Source organism: Electrona antarctica (genome assembly GCF_951216825.1).
Source record: "Electrona antarctica genome assembly, chromosome: 14".
Lineage (NCBI taxonomy): Eukaryota > Metazoa > Chordata > Actinopteri > Myctophiformes > Myctophidae > Electrona > Electrona antarctica.
Genome location: NC_136795.1, coordinates 47,584,381 through 47,607,039, shown reverse-complemented (window position 1 = coordinate 47,607,039; position 22,659 = coordinate 47,584,381). Strand labels below are relative to the sequence as shown.

Genomic DNA, 22,659 nt, shown 5'->3' with positions numbered 1-22,659 from the left:
GTACACAAGGTAATAAAGACAAACCTCGAACCTGTGTGTCCGCAAATTCCTGCCAAGCCTTTGCTTATCACCCCAATAACTCAAGGGACAAGGTTCAATGTGGCTTTGTCTGTCCGAACCAATCTGAACCAATCTGAAAGCAGCGCTCATCTCATGTGACCTCTGAGGAACCAACCAGAAAGGACCTCTCATATCATGTGATCTGTGATGAAATTAAACCAACCTTAACTCAGTCAGTCAGTCGTACTAAAATGGCGCAGCAGGGAGTTCAACTGGATCAGGAACAGTTGAGTTGTTCCATCTGTCTGGATCTACTGAAGGATCCAGTGACTGTTCCCTGTGGACACAGCTACTGCAGGAGGTGTATCGAGAGATACTGGAACCAGGACGATCAGAGAGGGAGGTTCAGCTGTCCACAATGTAGAAACACCTTCATCCCAAGACCTGTTCTGAAGAAAAACACCATGTTGGCTGAGGTTGTGGAGAGCCTGAAGAAGACAGGTGAGACCAATTCAAGTTCTCTTGTAAATACAGCCCGACGGTCGGTCGGTCGGTCGGTCGGTCGGTCGGTCGGTCTGTCGGTCTGTCTGTCTGTCAGATATACATTTATAAACCAATAAAGAGATGAAACGTCTTATTACAAGAATATAAAAGGCTAACGACAAGGCAGTGTGGCAGGCTATCTTGAGGGGAGACAATATGTCTAACAGATTGGTGATAAGGCACATATAGTTATCAGGCAGCAGAGACATGCTGGCTCCTATTAGCCTACCAAATATGAGGGTACAGGCACATACAAATTAAATACATTTGTATCAAATTGATAAATGCATGCATCTATCTATCAACAGGACTCCAAGCTGCTCCTCCTGATCACTGCTACGCTGGACCTGGAGATGTGGCCTGTGATGTCTGCACTGGGAGGAGACTGAAAGCTGTGAAGACTTGTCTTCAGTGTCTGGTCTCTTACTGTGACACTCACCTCCAGCCTCACTATCAATTAGCTGTCTTTAAGAAACACAAGCTGGTCAAAGCCTGCTCCATGGACGAACACAAAGGTCATGTTATGATCTCAGCTGCAGCAGAACGGAATGAGAGACAGAAAGAGCTCCATATGAGTCAGCAGAACATCCAGAAGAGAATCCAGGAGAGAGAGAACGGCGTGAAGGTGCTTCACCAGGAGGTGGAGTTGATCAACCACAGTGCTGACAGAGCAGTTTCAGACAGTGACACCATCTTTACTGAGCTCATCTCTTCCATGGAGAGAAAACGATCTGAGGTGAGGGAGCTGATCAGAGACCAGCAGAAACGTGAAGTGAGTCGTGCTGAAGAACTGAGGAGGCGTGTGGAGCAGGAGGTCACTGAACTGAGGAGGAGACATGCTGAGCTGGAGCAGCTCTCACTCACAGAGGATCACATCCAATTTCTACAGCGTTACACCTCCTCCCTCTCAACGATCAGTGAATCTACACACCCAGTCAGCAGCAATGTCCGTCCTCTGCGATACTTTGAAGATGTGACTGTAGCTGTGTCCAAGATGAGGGAGAAACTAGAGGGCATTCTTACAGAGGAATGGGCAAACGTCTCTGAGACAGTGAACAGAGTGGACGTTTTCCTGTCGACACCACCAGAACCCAAGACCAGAGCTGAGTTCTTACAATATTCACGTCCGATCACACTGGATCCAAACACAGCTCATCAACAACTGTGTCTGTCTAAAGGGAACAGAAAAGTAACGCGGCTAGACAAACCACAATCGCATCCTGCTCACCCAGAGAGATTCAATTTCTGGACTCAGGTTCTGAGTAGAGAGGGTCTGACTGGTCGCTTTTACTGCGAGGTAGAGGCCAGTGGATACTTTGCTCATATAGCAGTCTCACATAAAGATATCAGCAGAACAGGGTCTGGTGTTGAATGTAAATTTGGATTAAATGATAAATCATGGTCTTTACTGTGTAACAAACAAGGTTATACTTTCAGACACAGAGGCATTGAAGCACACATCCCAGGCCCTGTGTCCTTCAGAATAGGAGTTTACCTGGACCACAGTGCAGGTACTCTGTCCTTCTACAGTGTGTCTGACGACACCATGGCTCTCCTTCACACAGTCCACACCACATTCACCCAAAACCTCCATGTTGGACTTAGGCTTTGTTCATATGGACTCACTGCTGAGTTTTGTGACCTCAAGTAGATCACACTTTTGTTTTGTCTCTCGTGTTATGAGTGCAGCATAGTTTCATCATGTTATTGTTTTCCTCTCAGCCTGCTTTGTGAGCTTGTAGATCAGCTATTTTAGCTCTGTGTCGTATCATGAAGTTTATAGGGCCTTAAAGTGGTTAATCATCCTCAATCATTTTGTTATCTTGTATTCATACAAACTCTTGGCACGAATTTGTCTTGTGATGTAATCACCATTTTATGGATTTGATATTCCATTGTGAAATATTGTATTTTCTTTTAAATTAATTTGTTTTTAATTTCATAAAAAGTAACCAACATGATAATATTAGTAGAATTCATTTTGTTTATAGTGTGTATATTATTGGTTTATGAGAGTCCTTTATGTCTTTATATCTGTCACTGTGGAGCACAACAGAGAGGCGTTGTGTGCTTGTAGATTGGCTATTTTCACACACAAATCCCTCTTTCTTATCATAAACCAATGTTTATGGCCGATGTTTGACCATTTTTTATGGTAGGACTATAGCTTGTTGATTACATTACATTAAAAGTGATTAAATTGTCACTTTAGAAATGTGCAGATATACCCTGTATGTACAGTATGCACTTATACTGTATGTTGTTGTTTTTACTGTTGAGATGAGAAAACAACGTTGGTGTTGCACATTAAGCTAATCATCTGTTTTGATAACCACTGCTCTAAGACACAGTATGAATAATGTTGTGAATGAAGTGACATTAAAGATGAACAAACCGAACATCTCTGATCACTGCTTTGTTCTTCTTCTTCTTCTTCTTCTTCTGAATGAATGAATGAATGAATGAATGAATGATTTTATTTATTTAAGTGTCATGCCACCTTGTGGCCCATCCCTCATGGGATTATATGACACCTGTAAGAGCCATTTGAGCCTCCTTATCATCTCTGTGATGTCACTACAGGCCAATGCCAGTTTATCAATCAAGGCCTAGGTTGCCATAGTTACAGGGAGGGTATTTAACCCTGTCCCTAATGAATTGCAGGTGTTGCTGATAGGAGGCAAACTGTTTTCTGACTGTGCAGACAGGGACTGTTGCATTCACCACGTTTGACTGTTTGTTATTTATGTTATTTGCATTCAAAGTATAGGATTTTGTAAGGTAAATAAATATAATTGAATATCCACTCAACGAACATTCTGGACCTCAGTTCTTCACAGCACACGTCTAAACTGCATCCTCAACCGTCGGCAGCCAGTAGCACCTAATATAGGGATTTAGGCGCTACATTTAGTCAGAAAACAGCCTCGGTTCCACGCTGGTTGTCTATTGGGAGGCAACTGGCAAGGGAAACCAACAGGGTCGTTTGGATTGGACTGGACAGTGGACACAGTACACACAGACAGGGCGTGTGTGTGTGTTTGGCGTGGAGTGGACGGATCTGCGGCGGAGAGCCAGCAGCGAGTGATCGTCTACAAGCAGCTGCTGTTTGGGAGGTGGTCGATTTTAACCCGGAGCTACAGGGGCGCTCACCGGGGGACGTCGGCAGCACCACCGCAGCAGCAGCCAGCCCAGCACCAGCAGTGGTGATCGGGACCGGACCGCACGGAGCTCGCATCTCTCCAACACTGATGGGCGTTCAAGTGTGTGGTATGATTCAGTGCCACAGGGCCGCCGCCCGCCGTTACAAACTTAAGTGACAAGTCCAATGCATTGAACAGACTTTGCGCGTTTTGGACAAGAGTCACAAGACTGTAACATGGATGACTGGTTGGATGATGAACCTCCAGTACCTATTCAGAAGATAATTGACTACCATAGACAAAGGTATTTTGAAGCCAAACGGGACGGGTGGTTGTATGGTCCGAATTTCCATGATGATGATGATGTCGTCATCGTCATATTTGATAGTGAGAATTGTGTTGCTTCTCATGACTGTGACAAAGACAATGGGGCTGAGGCTCTGAGTCCAAGGACACATGTGGAGGAGGAGCTTGCTCACCAGGCTGGGGCTCAGAGGCCACAGGAGATGCAGGCAGAGCAAGATGCCATGATCAGCAGCAGCTTGGCTGAAGAATCAGCTGTCAGAAAAGTGGTGAAAGGGCCACTTAGTGCAGAAAGGCCATCCTCCTCTCCAGCTCCAGCAGAAAGGCCATCCTCCTCTCCAGCTCCAGCAGAAAGGCCATCCTTCTCTCCATCTCCAGCCAAGGCCAAGAAGGCAGCAGCTCCACAACCCAAGAAGACTGGCCCCAGCAGCGCTGAGCTTGCGGTCAAGAGCCTGGTAGCAAAAGACACTCTGCTCCAGACCGCGGCTAAAGGGCCATAGAAAATGAAAGCCAAGAAGCCTGTTGCCAAGAAGATGGCAGCTACAGGCTCAAAGGAGAAAAAGAGAGGAAAATGGCAGAGCCAAAGAAAGAGAAAGAAAAGATGGCAGAGCTCAAGAAAGGGGAGAAAAAGAAGATGGGAGAGCTCAAGAAAGAAACGGATAAAAGCAGAACATGCCTGAGTTTAAGCAGATCTCTGACATTCATTCACCCCCTCTCTAAAAATCTGCTTGTGTAAAACTATTTGAGTTTGAGTTTTGAAATTAATGAAATTAATGATTTATTGCTTAAAATGTTGTATTTTGGTTTGTTCATGGCATTTTGGGTTTTAATGGCTCTTTGTATTTTTTGTTTTTAAAAATTGCTCTGTTTTTCACACCAGTAGCAATTAGGGGTGGGTGTGTAAGAGCCATTTGAGCCTCCTTATCATCTCTGTGATGTCACTACAGGCCAATGCCAGTTTATCAATCAAGGCCTAGGTTGCCATAGTTACAGGGAGGGTATTTAACCCTGTCCCTAATGAATTGCAGGTGTTGCTGATAGGAGGCAAACTGTTTTCTGACTGTGCAGACAGGGACTGTTGCATTCACCACGTTTGACTGTTTGTTATTTATGTTATTTGCATTCAAAGTATAGGATTTTGTTAAGGTAAATAAATATAATTGAATATCCACTCAACGAACATTCTGGACCTCAGTTCTTCACAGCACACGTCTAAACTGCATCCTCAACCGTCGGCAGCCAGTAGCACCTAATATAGGGATTTAGGCGCTACAACACCTTTTCACACAAGTTACAATAAACAATTATACACTTATAGTTCTTTACTTATACTGCTGATCGCATGCTACTGATCGCATACAACATAAATACAGTAATAAATACAGTAAATCAAAACAAAACAAAACAAAACACCGTAACTAGCATACGTATTTCTTACTGGCTGTACATGGCCTTTTTCCTCAGGTCCCATGCTTTCTCTAGATCATTTGCCAATTTAACACAGTATTTTTCAAATAAACGGTTAATAAATTGTGCATCATTCATATCCATCATATTAACATAGTTTATATTATTAAACAACACTTCTCTCACCACACCATAAAAAGGACAGTATAACACAAAGTGACACTCATTCTCTATTTCATTGAGATCACACATTTGGCAGATTCGATCTTCTTCATTATAGCCCAACATAACGACCCGTTTCAATATAAAGTGGCAGTATACCTCCTCTAATCTGGGCACAAAGTGATCTTTTTTTCTTTGGCAGATTAAATAAAACATAGTTTTCAGTATAATAGTCATGTTTGATTTCTCTATATGTACATAATTTTGGTTTGCTCCAGATCTCTTCTGTCCAAGTACGTTTGATCTTATCAAAAAGTATCTCCCTTAGCCCCACAATATTAACCTGCTCCAATACAAGAAACACATCCTCAATTCCATATTCACAGAACATAATACGCATGTCCTCTATCCATGGTCCATTCTGTTGTTTGTCCCAGTTTTTTTGTTAGTCTATTATCATTCATATTTACTAATCTGTTCCACAACCTAGTGCAGACCTTCCACCGGACGGCCCGGACCTCACAAGGTTCCCATCCCATATCTCCTGAGACTGCTGCCATTGGTGCATATTTATGTACACCCAGGAAGTATCGGAGGGCTCGGTTATGTACAGCAACACTCTTAGGGAATCTCCCATGACCCCAGACTCCAGCACCATAATCTAGAACTGGGCAAACACATGCCTGATAAAGTGTTGTATAGGTGCGGAACCCAACATCTCAAAGTACCTTGATTTTACCAATTACTCCTCCTAAGGCTCTGCCTGCAGACTCAGGCTGCGTACACACCTAAAGAACAAATGTTTGGTCCGTGTGCGATGCCTGATTGCTATTTGATTGCTGCTCCAATTCATTTTCAATGGGAGTCACGTCGTTTGATCGGACAAACCTGTCCAATGTGGGGGCGGAGGGCACAACAAACACATCGGACACCTTGTAGTCAAAACAGCCAACGAACAGGGTGGGACTTCAGATCGGACAGAAGAGTGGTTTTTAACCGCCAACTAATAGGAGAGAACTTCCGTTCTTGACAGCACTGGGTGGGGTTTAGGCTGTAGTCTTCTGAGTTACGTGACACAGACTATTATATCGCTTGTTTGTATGTCTTCTTTTGGCTACGGCCGTGCGTAACTTGGAGAGTCCAAGTTGCGCACGGCTGTCTCCAGTGAGTGAGTCCAGTCTGGTACTGGTTCTATTCTATATACAGAAATACAGGACGATAGCCAAAATAGCCGTCGGGCCTCGGCAGTTGTGAGGCTGCATTAATAATTAGTTCTAAAAGCATGTCTTTTTTACGGGGATCACTATTGATTTTAATAGTAGACGCATATATGTCTATGAGTAGCCTAGAGTAGAAATGTAATGGCAGCGTACGAGGTTCACATGCGCAAATATAACAGATGTACAAGTTATCGACACGAATGGTACTTACAGTCTGGTACACGATGTAAGCTTGTAGATCTGTTTATTTTAAGCATGCGCCACCGCCACCACGCAAAGTTATGACGCGCGCACATGTGGGGGGAGAGACCCGATATATTTTATAGCTCTATGGGAGAGACGCAGACAGAGAAATATTTAAAATCATCCTGTCTCGCTCTAGCGCAAGGCCGCACGCATAAAGAGCCAATGGAGCAAATGTTAAATAAGCTACACAGGTGGTCCTAAATGATTAATTGATTACATCACTATAGCAAAAGACGTGATATTGGTCAACTCAACTGCAGCGGAGCTGTTCTGACTTGAAGCTTAACTGACCAGCACGGCTTCAAGTTTAAACCATAAGATGACATGGAAATGCCCGTCGATTTGATGCGCAGAAATAACATAGGCCTATATCGAATCAGGTTAAGGTGCACACATGGAAGAAAAGTCATTTTTATCGGGATTCGGGGATATTTTGTTGTAGGCTATACGTCTCCGGTGAATTGTATGCACCAGCAGCAAGCACATTATTGTTCAAACACCTGCTCCTCTGTTCATCTGTTGTCTTATTTGGCTAATAAAATACTTATTAAGAATTCATGCAATTTCAAGTTGTTGCTGCAATCATGATTCATGTTGCTGTTCTCTTCTCTCTGTGTGACTGAAGTTTGCGCCCAAAAATTGTACAGTGATTTCCCGCACCCCCTCATGTTATTTTTCCCTCCGTAGCAAAATGACCTCTTTTCTTTTTTTCACTATTTGGTTCGCTTAACATGTCCACGTGTCATTTGTTTACATATTTGGTACGCTTTACAAAGTCCAGTGTGAACACCAAACGGACCAAAATCAAAATGCAAATATTTGGTCCTGGGTCCGGACCTTCTAAGTGAACTTTGAGTGTGAAAAACGGCCTCGACAAACTACTGCTAGCTGCTGCTGCAGTCAAGAAAACTACACTGAACATATGTGCATCTATTTCCGCGTGTCGTAGCACCGCCCAAATCGCGCAAAGCATTGTGGGACATGGAGGCATCAAATCATAAAAATGTAATCAGTGGTCGGTCGGACAGATCTGTGTGTCCGAAAGGTGTGTACGAAGCCTCAGGCCTCATTCACACATACCAAAAACCAATCAAGCAATGTTTGGTCGTTTTTTTGGGCCACCACAATGCTTTTCCAATGGGAAGCACATGGTTTGATCAAACATTTGTGTTTGATTGCTGATTGCTGATTGCTCCCCCCTCATCAAACAAAAATGTTTGGTCAAACCATGTGACTCCCATTGAAAATGAATTGGAGCCGCAATCAAACAGCAATCAGACATCACACACGGACAGAACATTTGTTGTGTAGGTGTGAACTAGGCCTCAGAGAGGACTGTGGAACCATGAACCAAACTCATATGCTCGTCAACATATAAACCCAGATATTTAAAGGACTTTACATAGTTAATCTTTTCACCAAAATAAAACTGATATTTACTAATCTTCTATTCTATTCTAACTGTGTGTAGGAAGGTTGACAGAGGCAGCAACTTGTAATCTAGAATGTTCTTCTATTCTAACTGTGTGTGTAGGAAGGTAAGGTTGACACAGGCAGCAACCTTTAAAGATGGAGTGCCACAATTTGTTTCCACCCTAAAACATGATCATCAGGTATTATTATAATCCAAAAAGTGTACAGTATTTGTTAAAATCATGCTTTTATGTGGACACGCCCACCAGTTCATTAAGTATGCCTGGTTTGCCTGGTGGGTGGTGATGGTTGGTGATCCACCTGAACTGAAGCCGCACCCACAGCTGTAGTTGTATGATAAAGGGGGAGGGGTTAGAGAGGGGCTGATAATGTGATGTCACTATATTACTGTTTATTTCATTGGCATTGCAATGCATTTTGAGCTTGTAGATCAGCTATTTTTACTATTATTTGAATTGAAATCCTGAATTATTTTTGCTATTTTTGAATTGGAATGGGCTGACAATGTCAGCCCATTCTTGAATTAAGCCTGAGGAAGGTCGCAAGACCGAAACGTTGCTTTAATAAAAATCTCTGAACGCAGCAAGTGGCAGTGTGCGGGTGTCCCTCCTTTCACATTGTATATGCCTCGTCATCATCGCACCTGCTCCAAACCTACCGGGTGTGCGGAAGTCATCTCTCTATATGAATTGGAATCCTGAAAATTATATATATTTTTGATTTCAAATGCCTTTCAAATGCCTTTAATTGTTATGTTAGTGAATATAAACATAGACAATAACAATTTAAAGCATTAAGCTAACTACTGTAATGAAAGCGGATCATGTTTGCATGTTTGGAATTGTAACAGCTGAAATAATACAGTATATCAGTATTCTGATATTAACCACATTAAAGCTGCTATAAGCAATAATAATTTATGTTTTTTGTGGCTTTCGCCTTCATTTTATATTTTTTGAGTGGTGTAAACCACTCCTACAACTGGCTTTTGTGTGCAGAAAAAAATGAGCATGGTTGCTATGTTCAAAATAATTTCTGACGTAATTAAATCACACCCGGGTGAACTGGATGACCGTAGCAACCATGGTCATTTTTTCTGCACAAAAAAGGCCAGTTGTGAAATCACATCCGGGTGTGATTTCATTACGTCAGATCAGAGCTGATCAGGCTATATAATACCTTACCTTATATAATAATAATGATTTCATTACGTCAGACATTACGTCAGACCACAGCTGATCATGCTATATAAAACCTTACACCACTCAGTTCACACGGGTGTGATTTTTTTATAGAGGGACAGACAGTAGGCTGACAGGAAATGCGGAGAGAGATGGGGGGAAGACATGCAGTAAAAAATATGTTTCAATCTCATGTATGTGAACCCATACATTACATAGGTTTTAATCTCATGTATCTGAACCCAAGACATTATAAATATGTTTTAATCTCATGTACTGTACCTGCACACAAGGTAATAAAGAAGGACCTTGAACCCTGAGTGTCAGCAAATTTCTGCCATGCCCTTTATCGGCCTACTTCCAAGGGACAAGGTTCAGTGTGGTTTTGTCTGTACGAACCAATCGAAAAGTAGCTCTCATCTCATGTGACCTCTGAGGAACCAGTCTGACAATAGTCATTCCTTTACCTAAAGCTGGTATTCAGGCCCTACCTCCTTCCACCTCTGAGGAACCAGTCTGACAGTTTAAATTCTTTACCTAAAGCTGGTATGCGGGCCCTACCTCCTTACACCTCTGAGGAACCAACCAGAAAGAAGCTCTCACATCATGACATGTGATCTCTGAGGAAATTAAGCCAACCTTAACTCAGTCAGTCAGTCAGTCAGACGGACGGACGTACTGAAATGGCGCAGCAGGGACTTCAACTGGATCAGGAACAGTTGTGTTGTTCTATCTGTCTGGATCTACTGAAGGATCCAGTGACTGTTCCCTGTGGACACAGCTACTGCAGGAGGTGTATCGAGGGATATTGGAACCAGGACGATCAGAGAGGAAGGTTCACTTGTCCACAATGCAGACACAGCTTCATCCCAAGACCTGTTCTGAAGAAAAGCACCATGTTGGCTGAGGTGGTCGAGAGCCTGAAGAAGACAGGTGAGACCAATTAAAGTTATCTTGTGAATACGGGTCAATGTCTGTCAGATATACATTTATAAACCAATAAAGAGATTAACCAATAAAGAGAAACATTTTACAAGAACATAAAAGGGTAACAATAAGGCCAAAAACAATACTTATCAGGCAGCACCAAATATGAGGGTACAGGCATATACAAATTAAATATTGTTTTGTATCAGATTCATAAATACATATGTATCAATCTATCAACAGGACTCCACACTGCACCTCCTGAGCACTTCTACGCTGGACCTGGAGATGTGGCCTGTGATGTCTGCACTGGGAGGAGACTGAAAGCTGTGAAGACTTGTCTTCAGTGTCTGGTCTCTTACTGTGACACTCACCTCCAGCCTCACTATCAGTCTCCTGCCTTTAAGAAACACAAGCTGGTCAAAGCCTCCGGCGATCTTCAGGAGAACATCTGCTCTCGTCACGACGAGGTGAAAAAGGTTTTCTGCCGTACCGATCAGCAGTTTATCTGTTCTCTGTGCTCCATGGATGAACACAAAGGCCACGATACGATCTCAGCTGCAGCAGAACGGACTGAGAGACAGAAAGAGGTCGATACATGTCAGCGGGAAATCCAGCATAGAATCCAGGAGAGAGAGAAAGACGTGAAGGTGCTTCACCAGGAGGTGGAGTCCATCAACCACTGTGCTGACAGAGCAGTGGGTGACAGTGACACCATCTTTACTGAGCTCATCTCTTCCATGGAGAGAAGACGATCTGAGGTGAGGGAGCTGATCAGAGACCAGCAGAAATGTGAAGTGAGTCGTGCTGAAGACCTGAGGAGACGTGTGGAGCAGGAGGTCACTGAACTGAGGAGGAGACATGCTGAGCTGGAGCAGCTCTCACTCACAGAGGATCACATCCATTTTCTACAGCGTTACACCTCCTCCCTCTCAACGATCAGTGAATCTACACACCCAGTCAGCAGCAATGTCCGTCCTCTGAGATACTTTGAAGATGTGACTGTGGCCATGTCTAAGATGAGGGAGAAACTAGAGGACATTCTTACAGAGGAATGTACAAACGTCTCAGAGACAGTGAACAGAGTGGATGTTTTACCGTCAACACCACCAGGACCCAAGACCAGAGCTGAGTTCTTACAATATTCACGTCCGATCACACTGGATCCAAACACAGCAAATCGCCGCCTGTCTCTGTCTAAAGGGAACAGAAAAGTAACAATGATGGACAAACCACAATCATATCCTGATCACCCAGAGAGATTCACTGGATATTGTCAGGTTCTGAGTAGAGAGGGTCTGACTGGACGCTGTTACTGGGAGGTAGAGTTGAGTCAAGGCAGTGTTGATATAGCAGGCTCATACAAAGATATCGGCAGAAAGATAACAGGTATTGAATGTGCATTTGGACACAATGATAAATCGTGGTCTTTAAGATGTACCGAACAAGGTTATATTTTCATACACGGAGGTATTACTAAAATCCCAGGCCGTGTTGTGTCCTCCAGAGTAGGAGTGTACCTGGACCACAGTGCAGGTACTCTTTCCTTCTACAGTGTGTCCGACGACACCATGACGCTCCTCCACACAGTCCACACCACGTTCACCCAAAACCTCCATGCTGGACTTTGGCTTTGGTCATCTGGAACCGGAACCACTGCTGAGTTGTGTGACCTCAAGTAGATCACACTTTGGTTCTGTCTCTCGTATCATGAGTCCAGCATAGTTGCATTATTATGTTGTTGTTTTTCTCTCAGACTGGCTTTGCGAGCTCACAGATCAGCTCTTTTTGATGTGCGTCATATTATGATGAAGTACAGTATAACGGGCAATAACCCATTTTGGGCAGGTGTTTTAAACATTATGTTATAATTTAGCTATTGAAAAATAGCAGATCTACAAGCTCATAGCGTGCCACCGAGTGGCGCGCTATGAACTTGTAGGTCTGCTATTTTTGAAAAATCGGTAAAATGTGCCTCAAATCTTTCAGAAAATTGTCATGATTTAGAAAACTTTTTTTTTTTTATTTCGACGTCAGGCCTGAATGGGTTAAAGTGGTTAATAATCTATTTTGAATTTAATTTAATTTGTAATATGTTGTTCTCTTGTATTCATGCAAGAAACTCTTGGCACCATTTATCTTGTTGGAATGTAATCATCATTTTATGGATTTGATATTCCATGTGAAATATTGATTAATGTTTTTCCAGATTAAAAAAAAACATCGAATTCGTTTTTTAATGTCATAAAAAGTAACAACATGATAATATTAGTAGAATACATCATTTTTGTCTTTATATCTGTCACTGGACACTGTGGAGCACAACAGAGAGGTGTTGTGTGCTTGTAGATCAGCTATTTTCAAAAAATGTTAATATAAACCATTTGGCCAATGTTATAGTTTGTTGACTACTTTTGACGCAGGTGTTATTGAAATAATCTGATAATGTTGTGAATAAACTATTACGTGACATTAAATGATAATGATGTGAATGAAGTGACATTAAAGATGAACAAAACAAACATTTCTTCTGATCACTGCTTTGTTCTTCTATTCTCACAGTGTGTGTAGGAAGAAACACAAGACATTTTTAATCTAGTCTCTGCTTGTATTACAATTTTGTGTTATGTGTATGAACATTAGTTTTATCAAAATCTACAAAGTAACTAGTAACTAAAGTTTTCAAATACATCGTAATGGAGTAAAAGTACAATATTTTCCTCTGAGATGTAGTGGAGAAGAAGTATACAAGTACTGACTGACTGACTGACTGACTGACTGACTGACTGACTGACTGACTGACTGACTGACTGAACGTAAATACTCCAGTAAGAGTGAAAAATACCTTCAAATGAAGTACTTTGGTAAATGTACTTCATGTGCTCTGCTCATGATGTGGGTCCTTGTGGATAAACAGACCAAGAGAATGAAGTGTGTGTATGTGGTAGAAGTACTAGTACTTATACTCTACTCTGCTGTCCCCTTCGGCCATCATCATCGACACCCAGTTATTGGTCTGGCTGTCTGAGTAGCAACGCAACTCACGTAACATTCCTGTGAAAGGCAGGCTGATGAACCCATAGGGCAGCTGGGAGACTATGGGCCCTATTTTGGTCAGTGATTTACCACTTATCCCTAGACTTTTTTGCTTTGTGTTACTATTTTGAAAAACACTTTAAAATCGTTCAACTAGCCGATCTACGACGACACGCTGTGAGGTTGTAGATCGGCTATTTGAAATATTCACAAATGTTTTTCAAAATATTTATAAAAAAGGCAAAGATGTTTAGGGATATGGGGTAAGGCACTGACGAAAATAGTAAGTAAGTAAGTACATTTTATTGATAAAGCACCTTTCTTAACAAGGTTACAAAGTGCTGTACAATGAACACAATAAAATCAATCAAATTAAAACAGGACAGTGTAATGATACAAAATAGAGTACAACAAGCAATAAGAACAACATAATCTATAGGGCCCTAAATCTCCTGTTTCTGTGGTTTACACGCACGCACGCACGTTTGTATTAGTATTCTTGTGAGTACCATTCACATTTTTGTGTGTGTTCATTTTTACCCTCATCCGAAAGCCTGAGTTGTACAAACCAGCGTTGTTGTATATACCGAAAGGTATATACGCACGCACGCACGCACGCACGCACGCACGCACGCACGCACGCACGCACGCACGCACGCACGCACACACACACACACACACACACACACACACACATTTAACATCTTTATTTGCATTCACATTTTACAACAAATTATTGAACACAAACAATAGTGGATGCGCAAACTTGAAAAACAAGTGCTTCAGGATACAGACCACGGGTACAGAAAGCATCGCCTTCTCCATATATGGCGACTGCCAATTATTGCAGACACTGAACAGAATTTTGCCGATTGGTTTGGGCATGCCTGCACACACACACACACACACACACACACACACACACACACACACACACACACACACACACACACACACACACACACACACACACACACATGCAGAAAAATCACAAGACAAAATGTTTACTAAATAAATCAACAGACTCAGCGTTTTTGATCGACAAGGGTAGGACGTTCCACAGTGAGGGAGCAACCACTGCAAAGGCCCAGTCCCCCTTGGTTACGAGTTTGGTCGCAGGTATCTTCAGAAGACCGTTGTCAGAGGACCTGAGAGATCTCACATTTGGCTTTGCCTTCAGTAAGTCAGAGATATAAAGTGGGGCTAGCCCATGTAATGTAAATAAATTTAAAATCAATTCAGGATCTGATGGGCAGCCAGTGAAGTGTATCCAGTTTGTGTCGGTTTGTGTTGGTGAGAATTCCAGCAGCTCTATTCTGTACTAATTGTGAATAGAGGAACAGCTTAGCGTAAATAATGTAATAATAATGAATTGCATTTTTATAGCGCTTGTCTATGCACTACGTGCCTACTCAAAGCGCTTACAATGATTAATTAATTCATACATTGGGAGGTGAAGCGGCGAACAGTCGACGCCAGCGTCCTCACTTCCCACATTCACACACCAATGGTGGCGAGCTCACACCGACTCATTGGAGGCAATGTAGGGTTCAGTGTCTTGCCCAAGGACACTTCGACATGTAGACAGGAGGAGCCGGGATTCGAACCGCCGACCCATGGATCATTGGACGACCTGCTCTATCTCCTGAGCCACAGCCGCCCCAAATGTAGAGTCCATTACAGTAGTCAAGATGGGACAAGACGAAAGCATGAATCTTTTTTTATTTAATTTTTTCAGGTCTGGGAAAGTGGGGATTGTTTTGATTTTTGCTATATTACGTATAGCAACATGACCTTTTTTTTAAATCATTTTTATCCCACGATTTTGTAACCCATTTTTCACCCCTGTGTCAATTATATAATGTGATCCTGGGCTCTACACACCCTCCGCCAACCTAGTCCCCATATATGGGGGACATGGGGAGAGCAACGGACTTGAACTCATGCTTCCTTCATGCCTGAGGGTCCAAGTTCTCCTTTACACCTGACAGGACTTAGCGCGTGGAAGGAACACGTTATTCCAACCAGTTCCTTTCCCCTCCATCAGGCACCCGGCTGGCCAGGGGGAGGCAGATTAGAGACCAGGATTACTGCATGTTTTTTGTGAGGGTACCTACCCTAGGGGACACGGGGAGAACATGCAAACTCCACACAGAAAGGCCCTTTCGCCAACCCCGCCTTCGGGTATGGGCACTGATGACGTGGAGGAGGAAAGACGCCGCCAGCACCCACAGCGTCCCGAGCAGGAATCGAACCCAGGACCTTCTAGCTGTGAGGCGACAGCACTACCAACGGTGCCACCGTGCCCCTGTATAACCTTTTTTACATGAGACTTGCATGCTTTTATAAAAAAGACACTTGCGGTGTCTGTTACATTATATAGGATTCCAATGGGCCCAGGGACAGCCGAATTGCGCTTGAGATACTTTCAGGGCATGTGACAAGGATGAAGTGTGTGCGTGCGTGCGTGCGTGCGCGCGTAAGTGCGTGCGTGCGTGCGTGAGTGCGTGCGTGCGTGCCTGCGAGCGACACTCCATTAGGCGGTCTGGACTACAAATTCCACGTCAAATGTTTTGTAGAAATTGTCTGTAGAAACTGAACAAAAATATTTAATCTCGTGTATCTGAAACCAAGACATTATAAATATGTTTTAATCTCATGTACTGTACCTGCACACAAGGTAATAAAGAAGGACCTTGAACCCTGAGTGTCAGCACATTTCTGCCAAGCCCTTTATGGGCCCTGCTTCCAAGGGACAAGGTTCACTGTGCCTTTGTCTGTACGAACCAATCGGAAAGGATCTCTCATCTCATGTGACCTCTGAGAGGAACCAGTCTGACAATAAAGTAATTATTGACCTAAGGCTGCTAAGGGCTGGTAAGGGCCCTACCTCCTTCCACCTCTGAGGAACCAACCAGAAAGAAGCTCTCATATCATGACATGACATGTAATCTCTGAGGAAATTAAGCCAACCATAACTCAATCTGTTAGTCACTCAGTCATACAGACAGTCGTACTGAAATGGCGCAGCAGGGACTTCAACTGGATCAGGAACAGTTGTGTTGTTCTATCTGTCTGGATCTACTGAAGGATCCAGTGACTGTTCCCTGTGGACACAGCTACTGCAGGAGGTGTATCGAGGGGTTCTGGAACCAGGACGATCAGAGAGGAAGGTTCACTTGTCCACAATGCAGACACAGCTTCATCCCAAGACCTGTTCTGAAGAAAAGCACCATGTTGGCTGAGGTGGTGGAAAGCCTGAAAAGGACAGGTGAGACCAATTTAAGTTATCTTGTAAATACAGCTCACTGTCTGTCAGTTAGCTGTATTTTTAAACCAATAAAGAGATGAAACGTCTTAATACAAGGATATTAAAGGCTAACAACAAGGTAGTGTAGCAGGCTATTCTTGAGGGGAAACAATATGTCAGTCTAACACAGATTGGTGGTAACTGGTAAGGCAGATAGATGGTAACAAAACAATAGTTACCAGGCACTGGAGACATGCTGGCTCCTATTAGGCTATCAAATATGAGGGTAAGACATACAAATGAAATACATATTTTATCAGGTTAATAAATACATATGCATCAATCTATCAACAGGACTCCAAGCTGCACCTCCTGAGCACTTCTACGCTGGACCTGGAGATGTGGCCTGTGATGTCTGCACTGGGAGGAGACTGAAAGCTGTGAAGACTTGTCTTCAGTGTCTGGTCTCTTACTGTGACACTCACCTCCAGCCTCACTATCAATTAGCTGTCTTTAAGAAACACAAGCTGGTAAAACCCTCTGGCGAGCTTCAGGAGAACATGTGCTCTCGTCACGACGAGGTGAAAAAGGTTTTCTGTCGTACCGATCAGCAGTTTATCTGTTGTCTGTGCTCCATGGATGAACACAAAGGCCACGATACGATCTCAGCTGCAGCAGAAAGGACTGAGAGACAGAAAGAGCTTGATACGAGTCGGCAGAACATCCAGCAGAGAATCCAGGAGAGAGAGAAAGACGTGAAGGTGCTTCACCAGGAAGTGGAGTCCATCAACCACTGTGCTGACAGAGCAGTGGGGGACAGTGACGCCATCTTTACTGAGCTCATCTCTTCCATGGAGAGAAGACGATCTGAGGTGAGGGAGCTGATCAGAGACCAGCAGAAATGTGAAGTGAGTCGTGCTGAAGAACTGAGGAGGCGTGTGGAGCAGGAGGTCAATGAACTGAGGAGGAGACATGCTGAGCTGGAGCAGCTCTCACTCACAGAGGATCACATCCAATTTCTACAGCGTTACACCTCATCCCTCTCAACGATCAGTGGATCTACACACCCAGTCAGCAGCCATGTCCGTCCTCTGAGATACTTTGAAGATGTGACTGTGGCCGTGTCCAGGATGAGGGAGAAACTAGAGGGCATTCTTATAAGAGTGGCGGTGACTGGGGCCGTGTCCAGGATGAGGGAGAAACTAGAGGGCATTCTTATAAGAGCTGGGGCACCGGCAAGACAAAATATAAACCCACACTGGATCCAAACACAGCTAATCAACTCGTAAAAGGGAACAGAACAAATCTGTGGTAGATGCAACATCTCCAAGGGAACACTGGGCCACACCTTCTGGTCCTGCCCAAAAATTGTTTTGTTCTGGCAAAATATTTTTTCATGGTTCAGCACGGTATATCATATTAATATTGTTCCTGATGCTCTAGCTGCCCTTATCGGATGCTCCGACGCCTCTCTCGCACTGCCATACACCATATAGCAGACGCTTATGCTCGGCACATTAGTAGCCAAAATAATTATCTTAACTGAGTGGAAGACACCGACTGTACCATGTTTTAATAAATGGCTTAATGAATTCGTATCTTTGATACATCTGGAGAGGTTGCGTTGCAACAGCCAGGACAGTCTAGCAACTTTTGAATATATACGAAAGGGACAAGGTCAGTGGCATTCAACGGTATGGGGCCCTATTACTGCTCACCTTGACTCCGCTGTGTAACTGCTGGCCTGTTTGCCCTGCTGCTGTGCTCCTGTTCATATTATATTTATGTTGTATTATATATTATATTATATATTTATGTTCTGTATGATGAGGAGTACAGAAGAGTGGTGGAGAACTTCATTGGCTGGGCCGAACAGAACCACCTACTGCTGAACATCAGGAAAACCAAGGAGCTGGTGTTCGACGCCAGGCGGAGCAAGAGGAGGACCCCAGCACCCATCACCATCCAGGGGGAGGAGGTGGAGATTGTGGATGTGGAATCTGGAAATCATAATTCTATCCATAATGTGTGCTACTGTGCTCATAGCATATGGTGATCTGTTTAGTTGGTCAGACTAGCTGGCTGGCTTAATTGGGGTCTGTCTTTGATATTCAAGGACCACCTGGGGACAGGGGTTGTTTTTACTGTGCCTTTTGTTTGAGTCCTGAGATCCTGATTCACACCTAGGGCAACCAAATGCTAAACATGGGTTCAAAGTGGTCACTGTTGGAGTGGTTGATCAATGCGTAAGCTGGGGTTGACTTCAGGGGAACAGTGAACACGCCTCTATTCTCACCTCTTGTCTGTGGGATTGTACTTAATGTCATGCAATTGAATGTAACCAGTTCAGTCAGTCAGTTGGCCAGTCACTACCTGGTGGTGGCTGGTCAAGGCCAGCCAGGCCTATGCTATGCTATGCTGTGTACTTCGAAATAAACATCAAGGAACATCTTACTCTGTCTGCTGCCGTCTCACAATTATCTCAATGCTCTCCCAGTGTTTTGGTTAAGTTTGTATGGTCTCGTGTCATAAGATACGACATGGACTTCTACAAGTTCCTGGGTGTACACCTGAACAAAGACCTGGACTGGAGAGACAATACAGAGGCTGTGTACAAAAAGGGTCAGAGCAGACTGTACCTCCTGAGGAGGCTCAAGGCCTTCGGTGTATGTAGCAAGCTACTAGTGATGTTCTATCAGTCTGTTGTGGCCAGCGTTCTGTTTTATGCTGTGGTATGCTGGGGGGGTGGCATCAAGGCTGGTGAGCTCAACAGGCTCAATAAAATCATAAAGAAGGCCAGCTCGGTTGTTGGCCTCCGAATGGAGAGCCTGCAGTCAGTCGCGGAGAGGAGGATCGGGGTCAAACTGGACTCCATGCTGCGGCTAATCCCTCCCACCCCTTCTATGGTGTGCTGCAGGATAGGGTGAGCACTTTCAGCCGTAGGCTCACACTCCCCCCGAGGATGCACACGGAACGATACAGACTCTCTTTTATGCCTACTGCTAGCAGACTATACAATGCATAAGAACTTCCTCCCCCCCTCCCCCCGAATGGCATATGGTCCTTGGTGGTGCTGGTCTTGTGTAGTTTATGTCCATTTGTGTCTGTTTTGTGTTTCTGTCTGTCCAGTAGTTTTAGCTTTCTATGTGTCACATTGTGCTGTTGTAACGCTTCAATTTCCCCTCGGGGATTAATAAAGTATATCTCATCTCATCTCATCTCATGACTACTGCTATCCATGCGCTCATATACTCTTTTGATGTCTCATGATGGTTGTGTTCATCCTATGCTATCTTAACACGATAGGCCCGCCACTCGTTTTATATACATTGCCCAGTCTGGTGTATGTGTCATTGTTATGTAGGCTCGTCATGTCTATAAAAACCTAATACAAAGTACTAATATAATGAAAAAAACGGGAACAGAAAAGTAACACTGATGGACAAACCACAATTATATCCTGAACACCGAGAGAGATTTGGTGGATATTATCAGATTCTGAGTAGGGAGGGTCTGACTGGACGCTGGTACTGGGAGGTAGAGTTGAGTCGAGAGACTCGAGACAGGGTTGATATAGCAGTCTCATACAAAGATATCAGAAGAATAGGATTTGGTGAAGAATGTAGATTTGACTACAATGATAAATCTTGGTGTTTAGACTGTACCAAACAAGGTTATAGTTTCAGACACAGAAAAATTGATACTCCCATCCCAGGCCGTGTGTCCTCCAGAGTAGGAGTGTACCTGGACCACAGTGCAGGTACTCTGTCCTTCCACAGTGTGTCTGACTGTTACACCATGACTCTCCTCCACACAGTCCACACCAAATTCACCCAAAACCTCCATGCTGGATTTTGGCTTACATCATCATCTGGAGTCACTGCTGAGTTGTGTGACCTCAAGTAGATCACACTAGTTTTGCTGTGCATCGTATGATGATGTATATTGGGCATTAAAGTGGTTAATAATGTATTTTTTAAATATTATTTTCTCTTATATTCATACACACTCTTGGCACCTGGCACCATGTCTTGTTGTGATGTAATCATTTTATGGATTAGATATTCCATGTGAAATATTTCTTCCAGATATTTTATTCTTATTCTTTATGTCAATTAACCAACATTATAATTTTTGTAGAATACATTTTGTATATTGTGTATTCATTTCATTTGAGTACTTTATCTCTTCATATCTGTCACTGGACACTAGCACAACAGAGAGGCGTTGTGTGGCTATTTAAAAAAAAATTCCATCTTTCTTATAATATAAACCATTTGGCCAATGTTTGACAATATTGTTATGGCATAGCTTGTTGATTATCTTTGATGCAATAACGGTCTTATTTGTTTAATTTTATCTTTATTAAAAATGTCTTAAAAGTCATTAGATTGTCACTTTAGAAATGTGCAGATATATACTGTATACACTTACTGTATGTTGGTGTGTTTACTGTTTACTGTTGAGTGAGAAAACAATATTGCACATAGTCATCAACCGTTTGATAACCACTGTTCTAAGACACAGCATAGATAATGTTGTGAATGAAGTGACATTAAAGATGAACAAACCAAACATCTCTGATCACTGCTTTGTTCTTCTATTCTATAGTGTGTGTGTGTGTGTGTGTGTGTGTGTGTGTGTGTGTGTGTGTGTGTGTGTGTGTGTGTGTGTGTGTGTGTGTGTGTGTGTGTGTGTGTGTGTGTGTGTGTGTAGGAACTTAAGGTTGACACAGCAACTTTTAATCTACTCCCTGCTTTTATTACAATTTGTGTTATTTGTATGAACAAAATCTACAAAGTAACTCAAGTTTTCAAAGAAATCGTAATGCAGTCAAAGTAGCCTACAATATTTTCCTCTGAGATGTAGTGGAGTAGAAGTAAAGGTACTGACTGACTGACTGATCATAAATACTGGCTCCTTGGGTATAAACAGACCAAGAGAATGAAGTGTGTGTATGTGGTAGAAGTACTAGTACTTATACTCTACTCTGCTGTCCCCTTCGGCCATCATCGACACCCAGTTATTGGTCTGGCTGTCTGAGTAGCAACGCAACTCGCATAATATAACATTCCTGTGAAAGGCAGGCTGAACCCATAGGGCAGCTGGGAGACTATAGGGCTCCATTTTCGTCACCGCTAAACCCCTTACCCTTATCCCTAAACCTCTTGCATGTATTTAGGAATAGTTCAACTATCCAATCTATATTGACACGTTGTGAGCTTGTAGACTGGCCATTTTAACTATTCAAAAATGTTTTGCAAAATAGTAAAAAAGGCAAAGAAGTTTAGGGATAAAGGGTTTAGCGGTGACGGAAATGGAGCCCTATGGGCCCTATTTTGGTCAGTGATTTACCACTTATCCCTAGACTTCTTTGCTTTGTTTTACTATTTTGAAAAACACTTTAAAATTGTTCAACTAGCCGATCTACGACAACACGCTGTAAGGTTGTAGATTGGCTATTTGAAATATTCAAAAATGTTTTACAAAATATTTGTAAAAAGGCAAAGAAGTTTAGGGATATGGGGTAAGGCACTGACGAAAATAGGGCCCTAAGGGCTCGTCAGCGCTAAACCCCTAATCCCTAAACTTCTTTGCCTTTTTTTACTATTTTGCGAAACATTTTTGAATAGTTCAACCAGCCAATCTACATTGACACGTTGTGAGTCGACTGGCCATTTTAACTATTCAAAAATGTTTAGCAAAATAGTAAAAAAAGGCAAAGAAGTTTAGGGATAAGGGGTTTAGCGGTGACGAAAATGGAGCCCTAAATCTCCTGTTTCTGTGGTTTACACGCACGCACGCAC

At 43.1% G+C, this 22,659-nt stretch overlaps 1 protein-coding gene across 1 annotated transcript; it reads left to right on the top strand.

The window, feature by feature from the left end:
• Positions 1–251: 251 nt before the first annotated feature.
• On the top strand, positions 252–20,758 carry LOC306937267 (uncharacterized protein; the record flags this gene model as incomplete). Its single annotated transcript, XM_079520934.1, has 10 exons — positions 252–501; positions 852–2,190; positions 3,596–3,813; positions 4,110–4,444; positions 10,293–10,572; positions 10,810–12,244; positions 16,722–16,873; positions 17,360–18,137; positions 19,386–19,775; positions 20,533–20,758. The coding sequence occupies 10 exons, from the start codon at positions 252–254 to the stop codon at positions 20,756–20,758; spliced, it is 5,403 nt and encodes a 1,800-aa protein (XP_079377060.1).
• Positions 20,759–22,659: the final 1,901 nt, after the last annotated feature.